The sequence below is a fragment of the Polyodon spathula genome, chromosome 11 (genome assembly GCF_017654505.1).
Source record: "Polyodon spathula isolate WHYD16114869_AA chromosome 11, ASM1765450v1, whole genome shotgun sequence".
NCBI classification, from domain to species: domain Eukaryota; kingdom Metazoa; phylum Chordata; class Actinopteri; order Acipenseriformes; family Polyodontidae; genus Polyodon; species Polyodon spathula.
Genome location: NC_054544.1, coordinates 18,820,337 through 18,831,533, shown reverse-complemented (window position 1 = coordinate 18,831,533; position 11,197 = coordinate 18,820,337). Strand labels below are relative to the sequence as shown.

The 11,197-nt window shown below is 38.7% G+C and overlaps 1 protein-coding gene across 1 annotated transcript in view; it reads right to left on the bottom strand.

Annotated features, from left to right (window-relative positions):
- Positions 1-7,376: 7,376 nt before the first annotated feature.
- Positions 7,377-11,197, bottom strand: part of LOC121322924 (transformer-2 protein homolog beta-like) — a 10,383-nt gene continuing 6,562 nt past the window's right edge. Inside the window, exons 5-8 of the mRNA XM_041263544.1 lie at positions 11,126-11,197; positions 10,823-10,993; positions 8,140-8,213; positions 7,377-7,895 (exon numbers count right to left, since the gene is read on the bottom strand). The exon at positions 11,126-11,197 is cut by the window's right edge and continues 44 nt beyond it. Of these exons, the coding sequence (XP_041119478.1) occupies positions 7,885-7,895; positions 8,140-8,213; positions 10,823-10,993; positions 11,126-11,197 (328 nt within the window). The 3' untranslated portion in view covers positions 7,377-7,884. The remainder of the gene's footprint in view (positions 7,896-8,139; positions 8,214-10,822; positions 10,994-11,125) is intronic.

The following is an 11,197-nucleotide window of genomic DNA, read 5'->3' as shown; positions in this document are numbered from 1 at the left end:
TACTCAATGTGACCACAACAGCATTACCTCCCATAATGCAAGATGACACTACCATCATTCTTCATTCAGTGGTCCTCCGTTAGTACTGTTGGTTTCATTCTCTACTACATTTGAGCTTCATGCCACCAGTTGTTTACTTTGGTCACTTTCTGTCCCCCAAGACCAACATATACACATTATTCATATAGACCTGTTTGATAACTTTGGTCAAGTGTTATTTAATCTAGTTGAAATGCTTGGTTATAGACCAGTGACAATCATAAATTCTGAGTTTGCACATCATTTTAAATGGGGCAGGACAGAAAAAAAAAACGTCTTATAACCTGGAGAGAACATAAATACCTAGTTAACTAGCACATAACAAAATTAGCATATAACATACATACATATATATATATATATATATATATATATATATATATATATATATATATATATATATATAGTAATATATCACGATCTATAGGCTTCGTGAAAGGGGGTCGTCTTTATCCGTGTAAGGTGTAGAATGATGACTTACCAGTGTTATTAGGGTAGGTGTGTCTCATAATAACGAACTATTACGTTGCAAAATGTTTACTTCGTTAAAAAAATCTCAAAAACTCTCTTGAAACTTAGGAAGATGTCTTCAAAAAACGGTTAAGACGCGACACACACGTGTGTTTGTTTGTTTGTTTTTTTACCAGTCTCATATCTGTTCTTGTGCTTGGGAGTTGTGGTCTGTAGTTGTTTTAAAATTAGAGACAGAGTTCAGTATCCTAAACTTTTTGATTGTGTGCTTGCTTGGCAGCTTCAGCTGTTTGCGCTTCATAGAAGAGATGTGTTTTCATTTGTATTTGTCTTTCCTTTTTTATCTAACATTATTGCTGCTTACTTCAACTTTCATTTTGAAGCAGAACAACTAAACAAACTCCCCATTTATTTAACTTAGCAAAAAATAATCTGAGTGTGTTAAAAACAGTACATAAACTGGACACCTGCAGTGCATGACAGCTTTGTTTTGGCTGGTCAAAACCACATGTCTAAATATTGAGTTCCTATTTTAACATCTTATTTTACAGGGGTATAGGTTGAGCAAATCAAATAAGCTGCATTCATTAAAAAGTTTTAGGTTTTTCCTACAAATGTAATGTTAATATTATGCTTTTGACTAATTTAACTTCTGTAGTCAAAGTTCATTGTTTATAAACATCTCAGATATAGCACAGGAAACTGCAGTTTAGAAGTTGTAATCTATAGTGAAAAAAAATCTATCTACAAATAAATCTGAAAGCTTTGGCAATCAAGAAGAATGAGTAGCTGATCAAATTATTTTGCAACAGTTCTTTCTAACTATTATTTGCATACATGTTTTGGCAGTATGCAATAAAAAATTAAGTTAGCAATACATTTCTCAGTGTTAAACAGCCTACAATCTGAGGGGTTTATCTATAAAACTGTCTGCTAAAAAAAAACTTCAACTTAAATTATTAGCTTAATTTTCGCTCCTTCTTTATTACACTTATACAATCAGAAGAAAATTAGGGAGTGTGGAATGGCCAGCATACAATCTTGTCCAATCAAATAACACCTTATTGGAAATGATTTAACATTAGGGAAATTCAAGAAAATGCACCCATGCTAGTTATATACAGTGCCTATAGAAAGTCTACACCCCCTTTCAAAATTTTCACCTTTTGTTGCCTTATAGCCTGGAATTAAAATACATTAAAATTGTTGTTTTTTTATTTATCTACACATCCTACCCCACGACTTCCAAGTGAAAAAAATATTCTAAAAATGTGTAGAAAATGTATTAAAAATAAAAACTGAAATAGCCTGGCTGGATAAGTGTCCACTCTCCTTGTAATAGCAATCTTAAATTAGCTCAGGTGTAACCAATTGCCTTCAAAATCACACACCAAGTTAAGTGGCCTCCACCTGTGTTAAATGATAGTGATTCATATGATTTCAGGATAAATTCAGAAGTTCCTGTAGGTTCCCTCTGCTAGGTAGTGCATTTCAAAGCAAAGACCCAACCATGAGCATCAAGGCACTTTCTAAAGAACTCTGGGACAAAGTTGTTAAAAGGCACAGATCAGGGGATGGGTATAAAAAAATTATATATATCAAAGGCCTTGAATATCCCTTGGAGCATGGTCTAGATGATTAGCGAGGCTACCAAGTGGCTAATGGCAACTTTGCAAGAGCTACAGGCTTTTATGGCCAAGACTGGTCAAAGTGTCCATGTGAAAACAATATCCCAAGCACTCCACAAATCTGGCCTGTATGGTAGGGTGGCAAGAAGGAAGCCATTACTCAAGAAAGCCCACCCTGAATCCCATTTGAAGGATGCAACACTCAGGAGATTCTGTAGCCATGCGGCAAAAAGTTTTGTGGTCTGACAAAACTAAAATGGAACTTTTTGGCCTAAATGCAAAGCGTTATGTTTGGCGCAAACCCAACACAGCGCATCACCCAAAGAACACCATCCCTATTGTGAAGCATGGTGGTGGAAGCATCCTGTTATGGGGATGTTTCTAATCGGCAAGGACTGGGGCACTTGTCATGATAGAAGAGAAAATGAATGGAGCAAAGTTCAGAGAAGTCTTTGATGAAAACCTGCTGCCCTCTGCAAGAAAGCTGAAACTGGGACGGAAGTTCACCTTTCAGCATGACAGTGACCCAAAGCACACAGCCAAAGCTACACTGGAGTGGCTAAGGAACAAAAAGGTAAATTTCCTCGAGTGGCCCAGTCAGAGCCCCGAGCTAAATTCAATCAAAGATTTGTGGCATGACTTGAAGATTGCTGTCCATCAACGCTCCCCAAGGAACTTGACAGAGCTTGAACAGTTTTGCAAAGAAGAATGGTAAAATCTCAGTGTGCAAAACTTGGAGAGACCTTTCCCAACAGACTCACAGCTGTAATTGCTGCCAAAGGTGCTTCAAGCAAGTATTAATTCAGTGGGGTGGAGACTTACCCAATTATGATCTTTCAGTTTTGTATTTTTAATATATAACTTTTTTCCCCTTAACAGTGTGGAGTACGGTGTGTAGATAAGTGGGAAAAAATCCTCATTTAAATGCATGAAACTCTGAAGCGTTCAACAAAATCTGAAAAAAGTTCAAGGGGGTGTAGACTTTTTATAGGCAATGTGTCCACACACATATATATATATATATATATATATACAGGTAGTGGACAAAAAAATGGAAACACCAATGTAAATTCACTTAATAGGGCGTTGGGCCACCATGTGCGGCCAGTACGGCCTGTTTGCGCCATGGCATAGTCTACCAACCTACCAGGAATTCTGCAGGAGGGATGCGGCACCATTCTTCCACGAGAAAGTCAGTCAACTCACGTCTGGTTGATGGAGGTGGAAAACGCTGTCTCAGACATTGTTACAGAATATCCCATAAATGCTCGATTGGGTTCAGATCTGATGACTGAGAAGGCCATGACATATGTATATCAGTGTCATGCACATCAAACCATTGGGCAACCACACGTGCTCTCTGGATGGGGGCATTCTCATCCTGGAAGACCCCCCCCCCCAGCAGAAAAGAAATGCTGCATTGACCTTGCCTTCTAAGGGATAGAGTGCACTCAAACCATGCCGGGAAAATGCACCCCACAACATTATGGAACCACCAAAAACCTTCACTGTTGGAACCAAGCACTCAGGGCTGTAGAGTTCTTTAGGTTGGCGCCACACATGCACTCGTCCATTTGTCGAGAACATGGTGAAGGATGATTCACCTGACCACATCACATTTTTCCACTGCTCGGTAGTCCATTGCCTGTGCTCTTTGCACCACTGGACGCAAACATGCATTGTCAGGTGTGATGAGCTGTTTGTGCACTGCAACCCGATTATGGTATCCCGCTCTGTGGAGTTCTCGGCGGACCGTTTTTGATGAAACTGGCTACTCGCGCCCCAGGTTGAAATTTGTAGTCACTTGATCTGCAGTGGCTCACCTGTTTTGCCATGCACTTCGAATTAATGCACGGATATCATGATTCTGGAGTACAATGTTCTGGAAGTGTACATAACCACCACACTGTAAATGTATGTCACATTTTCAGTCTTACCCATCGTGACTAACACGGACTTGCAACAGGGAGATGCATAGTTTATATATTGAAATGAGAACTACAGAAATGCATTGAGCATTAAATGAGAACAGTCTTCTGAATAGATAACATCTGAGAAGGATTTCAGTACACTAGATGTGCCCTTTAGTTATAGATATTATATGACAAGTGTTTAGGTTTTTCCTTTTCAGTCAATTGGCTAAGCGACAAACTCGTGTCTCTACAGGCCTTTTGGACATGTGTTTATCCAGACAGCAGTGTTGTACTTTTGCAGGTTAACAGAATTTGGAACATTCCACTTTTCATATAATTAAAAACTAGAGCATATTAAGAGCACAAGGAGATAACTGTCTTCCAGGTGGATAAAACCTGGACAAAGCCAGGGACACATCTAACAATTACACACAATAGTTATAGCTATTGCATTACAAGTATTGTGGTCTTTTTCTTGTTTTAATGTCCTGATTCTTAAACAAGTCAGTTAACTGCTGCTTCAACTCTTAGTTGGACCTATTCTGGGGTTTGCAAATCAGTTACACGACATGCGGCTGTTGTGATTATTCTGTCAACAGACTTTTTATGAAGTTTGTTTATCCAAACTGTTTAGTGTTATTTTATTACGATGGAAATGCTTGGCAGATTCCATTTACCATCTGATACATATGTGCAAGGTATGTGAGGGATTGCGTACCTAGTGTATGCTATATGTGGCATGTATTTTTCAATTCTTTTGCCCAAACCCTGCATGTAAATAAATATTTGATTTGACAGTTGTACAAATTGTAATTACAATTGACACGCAAACAGGAACCGAAATCATTGGAAATCAGAAGCCATGCTTAAAAGTAACTTATTGAATCACACTAATTGCCAGAACAAAGAATGCTAATGCCATGTTAGTAGGGTGTTCTGAGCTAATCTGAATCAAGACAGCAAATTAAATCTGTAAATAAAACATTTTAATCTATCATAATCCCAACAGAAGAATCTCAATTCACTTTCTAGGAAATATAGAATCTGGCAGGAACTCTGAATTCTCAGCAGCTACAAATAATTGTAAAAACCCCTCAGTCATTTATTGTAATTCCATGTATTTGCAATAATGTAATTTGTTTGGAATATGTTGGTCCCATTTCATTGAAAAGGTGAATATCATTTATATTCCTGTCCCAGTGTCTTTACAGAATATGATTATTTGAAGTACAGTATATTACAGATGGAGTCAGTAATGGTAAAAACATTACACTTGAATTAAAATGGTTCCCTGGCTAATAGATTAAAGTGTAAATAACAGAGTGCTGAAAAACAAAGCATTAGAATTGTTTAAATAACGTACCTGTAACTTTTCATTGTTAACATCCTGACAACTTCTTACACTTCTAAAACTAACTGTTTGCAGTCCATTTATTCAGCACTTGTCAGCAGTGTCAGGTCCAATTTATTTTCACACACGCCGTTTAAAATATTTTTTTTCTGAGTAAAACAGGTTTTAAATGCATTGACTCGTAAAAGGACACTCAGTTCTGTATCTACAGACAAGCCCCACCCCTTGTTTGCTGTATTTTTCACATACTGAAAAATTCTGATCACTCATTTTATCACCAAACTCCGCAATAATGCGATCCAAGTCATTATTTTTAAAGCTCTGCAAATGTCCGTGATATTCTTTGAGCGCTGAACGCTGAAGCAGTTACCTCCTTTGTTATGTCTGCGTTATCTCTGTAGTGGATACATTGGATGGGGCTATGAGATATGCCCCATAGGTCTCACTTGGCCATTGAAAGGCTTTCTCTGCTTTTTCCGAAGAAACAACTAGAGACCTGTGCTTTAGGTCTTTTCGATGAAGTCGGACAGGGTCTGACATTTAACTGGAAAGGGAAAATTGTAATGTCAGACCTGGTCCAATAAAGGACTGCAAAGGATTAAAGTCTGTTTCAAAGATCTTTTCAAAATGGCTGCTCTAGTGCACTGATAGTGTAAGGATTATTGCCCACATTGTCAAACAGGTAACCTAGCAATCTGTGATGTAGTACGGAACAGAAAAGCCAGAGCACTTATTTTATTTTTGTAACCCTCTTTTTCCGATTTGCTCTACTGCTAAATTTTCTTATAGACCTTTAATTGTTTTGTGTTCGTAAACAGTTGCAGATTTCAAGTTAGCTATAGCATTTTGTAAGTAACTTGAACTCTGCAACTGCTTAAGAGCTGAAAACAATTAAAAAGGTCTAATTATGCAAATTATTTCAATTAAGGGTCTAGTTAAGTAATCGACAGCTCAGTTGGAATGAAAACCACTGATTTAGAGGACAGCTCTCAAATCTCATTGCACTAGAGTAGCCATTTTGAAAATAGCTTTGCAACAGACTTTAAAGCAGGGGTGGGGAATCCTGGTCCTGGAGGGCCGGTGTCCCCCCTGGCGCTTGTTCCAACTGTGCCCTAAATTATTTAATTGGACCAATTATTGGTCTAATTAAGTAATTTAGGGTACAATTTAACAAAAACCGGCCCTCCAGGAACATGGGTTCCCCACCCCTGCTTTAAAGTCATAAGTTTAAAAAGCTGTCCAGATGTTAACAATGAAAATAAAATTACAAGTACACTATTTAAACAGTTGTAGCAACACTTGGATAAGTATAACACTATTTTTCAGAACTTCACTACTTACTCTTTAATGATGTACTATCCCTTTTAGGTCAACATCCTCTATGTAGTCTTACAGAATTCCTAAAAAACTAATTATTAAACCATACCAGATTCTATAAATTTTATTTTTTTTTTTGGGGGGGGGGGGGGGGGGGGGGGGGGTCATATAGATGTCCTCACCCCAACACTTGATACTTTTTTTTTTTTTTGCCCATTTGTCACCTTAGCACCCCAATACCATTCCATGAAATCAACAATAATACTATATAACCTGGTTGCTCTTGGCAGCTTGAATGCAGGATCCACACTAGCCTGATTGTTTGGGCTTTTGTGTAAAACTGTAACGAAGAGGGTGGAGGCACTCAAAGAGCAGACAAGAACACTTTAATGTCAATACATGCTTATATGCATACATACATCTATCTCTTTAGTTCTGCATATATCTAGATAACCACTTGTTCAAAACAAACCTCGCCAAAGACCTTCTTTAGCACAAGTCAGCAGTTTCCAAATACCATCTGGCAAACAGAGACATACTAGGTCACCGTTGCATAAAGCTGTTGCAATGACTGCTATAACACTGTATCAACAGGTGGCAGAAACGAATAGGAAAAGGCCCCGTTTTTAAAAAAAAAAAAAAAAAAAAAAAAAAAAAAAAAAAAAAAAAAAATAACCATTTGTGATTGCCTAGATAACTAGCAGATTAAAATTTGTGATGTAGAGGCTTAAAACAAATACATAATTTGAATAAAGAAAAGGCACAGACATTGTGTAAAAAAGCAGGTTTATTGCTTCTTTACTTATGTAAAAGCAGATGCACAAGACATCCTGTACCACTGAAGAGCCTCCATACTTAAATACAAACCCCCACAGCAGCTGACAAATTACAAAAGGAACTACCTCACACACAATTAAGAAATATATATTTATAAAAAAAAAAAAAATTAAAAAAAGCTCTAAACAGTTTTCAACAAGACGAAAACTTGCACCTAACAAATAACACGAAAGTCTCTGCTTTGTGTGGCTGTAATAAAATAGCCCTAACAATCTCATGTTTAACTTAAAAAGCACCCCCACCCCAAAACAACAACAAAAAAAAAAAGCCAGCACAGTCATCTTCAGGGAGGTAATCCCAGAACCACGCTACCGGGACAGTATGATTGTCAGTAGTGACCTGTAACAAGAATACATTATTAATTATACGTGGCTTTGAACAGACAGGCATTCTCGACTATGAACAGGACACTGAAGGTGCAGGAGGCTATTTTTCTCCACCTCTATACATCCAAGTGTCTGTGGCACTTAAGGCATCAAATTTGATGCAAATATTTTACTATCTTAGCTGTGCAATATGCCATCTAATTTTGTAGGAAAAATGAAATACAACCACCCCCCCACCACCTGAAGAAAGTACTTACGTGGAGAGTAGGAACGAGATCTGGAACGAGACCTATATGCTCCACGGCTATAGTAAGGAGATGGGGATCTGCGTCTATGGGGGTGAGAAGTGTGCATGTTAAATTATTTTCCTGACACCTGAACTACATTTACAAAATGTAAAACATGCCAAACATTACAACAGAAAGTTAAAATGCAATCCACTCCCTTTTTGGTGAGACACAGGCGTTTGTGGAAGGGTGTGCCAGAAATACATTGATTCTTGGTTGTAAATCTCCCTCCTGACTTGTGAGGGCGCTAAGCAGCGAGAACAAAGTTTCCTGGACTGGCTGTCCTGACAGTTCTTTCCCAGGGTTCAAGGGAAGTAGGCCAGCTAGAAAGGGGGCGGGACTCCATTGCAATAACACATTCACCCGGAAGGGAAAATATGTGGCACCCGCAGATTGGAAACTAAACTTGTATCACCCACCCAGGACTGGTGACCGTGTCTGTGTTATTGTGGGGCTGATATTGTTTATTGTTTGGGACTGAATTTCCCTTATTTATCCTGTGCAGTAAACATTGGTGTGTATTGCCGGGAGATTGTTTGGTCGCCAGACCTGGAATAACCCTTTGAGTAGAAAGTTCACGTGCACTGCCGGTCCTACAGGAGTGAGTTTTTTTTTTTTTTTTTTTCTCTTCTGCATGCGCTTGATTATTAAGAGTACAGCATACAAACAAGCTGAAAGCTACATGTTTGCATGTACAATGAATAGATGAAATACAGAAATCATTTTTACCGTATATTTTAAAATGTATTTTAGTCATAGGAAAAAATTTGTAACAAAAAAAAACATGTAGGCAATAAACAATGGGGTGGAACAACCACAACACGTCCTAACAAAAAAAGACACATGAATAAATCATATCTGGGTAAACAGGTTGTGGGAGCGGAGGGAATGAGTGTCTAATGCTTCAGTGTATGATACTCCTTGAAGCAAGGAGCAACGCACAGAGCTTGGCACCGCCTCTTCGCTATCACTTGATGTTGATCCTAAATAATCTTCACGTCTTTACTGATACATTCGCTGACATCCAATTCAGTGTAAGAATTGTATGCATTTGAATTTAAATCTAAATCTGAATTCAGAATTATTACATTTTTGTGACTGGGACGATTATATATAATATCTGGCAGAAGGTGCAAGAGACCAATAAAAGGTGTTACAGAAACCTAGTGTTATAATATTGTGTGATCTGGGGTTTTGCAGGCTCAGTAATTCAAGTTTAAAAGTTGCAGAACGTACCGGTTCATTCGTACTCCCTGGGGATCAGAGAGCAGAGCACGTACCGGTACATTTGTTAAAAACTTCTTTTCAAACAGGATTACAAGGCTGTCTGTTTCACTACCACACTGCATCACTCCTGCACCTGTTTCCACTCAGCCACTGCCACAAAGGGATTTAGTGAAATATGTCAGTTGGAAAGCTTAATCCTACAATGTCAAAAGCAAATGCTGCGATTAAGTGTAAACTGTATCCAGAAACATTACTGAACGTGGATCTAATCTGGACCAGGGGTCGGCAACTGGCGGCCCATTTGAACTTAGTGGCAGCCCCTCAGTTTCCTTATCAATGTATTAATTTTAATAAAAAATGAATTAGATCCACCACCGTCACAAAACCATGGCACCTGCGTAGCCAGCTTCTGTGCTGTTGATGGAGTGATTTCTCACAGTAATTGCAGTCTGTCAATGGTTGCCAGGCAACAGGTCCAAGGCACGTGACAGCAAGCAGCCAACATCACGTAGAAGTATACAATTTAATAACCACATGTAATGTTGAATGGGAATAGCTAGCTAGATTGAAAAGGCATTACTGTTCTAAATGCATTTACAGTTCTGAAATAGTTTTTGATGATTGTGCAACGGGTTAAACACTTAAACCTGCATTGGTGGGAATCCACTTACCTTCAAAATACTATCTTCAATGAAATAATAGGCAGCTAGTAAATAAAACATTTAAATAACGTATACTTTTATCTTTGCTACTCCACAGATTAGTGTTAAGCACGGTTTGAATTCACATAGTGAATTCTTTGTGGCTTTATATTGTTTACTGAAAAAATGATAGCATCTGCATAGCCTTAAATGTATATTCAAAGATTTCCATTTTTATTTAATAAATACAGCATAATTGTACTCCATGCTTTACCCAATGTGTTTCTTTAAGTTCGCTGGTATTGTGTAGGTATTACGACCTGATACCTGAGTTAAATCGTTCAGTTTTATAGTGGCAGCCCACAAGCCGTTGTGGGCCGCCACAGCAGCCCCTGGCTACATCGAGGTTGCCAACCCAATCTAGACTAACATAGCCCAGAATATCTTCTGAAGTCAGGCATCTCGCATTACATACAAAAAGTGACAAACTTATGTCACTTTGTTAGCACAGGTCAGTCAGTGTTAAGGAAAAATCATCCAATCAGCAAATACAGGGACAATTCACAGGAGGATTGCATCTTCCAATTTGGTAAGGAATGTCCGTCCGTGTCTGCGCACAACAGCCTCCCCACCCACCCACAAGAAACACAAGGAGGTGCCATGAGCCAGTTTTAGGAGATTTTATGTCATCTCAGTAAATTTCTTGCACTGTAGTTAAACTAACTGTTTTTGGAATCTTAAAATTCAAGTGCTGCCTACTGAATGTGCCAAGAAATCCATCTTACCTGTAAGACCTGTTGTAATTATCTCTATCATCATACCGGTCGTACCCTCGGTCATATCCTCGGTCGTAGTGTTCTCTGGAGCGCCTGGAACCACCACCACCACCACCCCCCCCACTACTGCTACCACCACCACTGCTGCTGCCCCCACCACCACCACCGCCACCACCACCACTTTAAAACAAAGGGGGAGAAAAAAAAAATCGTCAGATTTGCAGCATTGAAAAACCATGAACTCAGTCAAGACACACCCTACACTCTAACCCAACTACAGTGCCCCCTTTACCCCAAACAAATTAAACTTACTATGTTGGCCTCCCCATGTAGATTCCAGGAGTGGGTGTATGAGGTCTCTTAGTGATGGAAAAGTCCACTCTA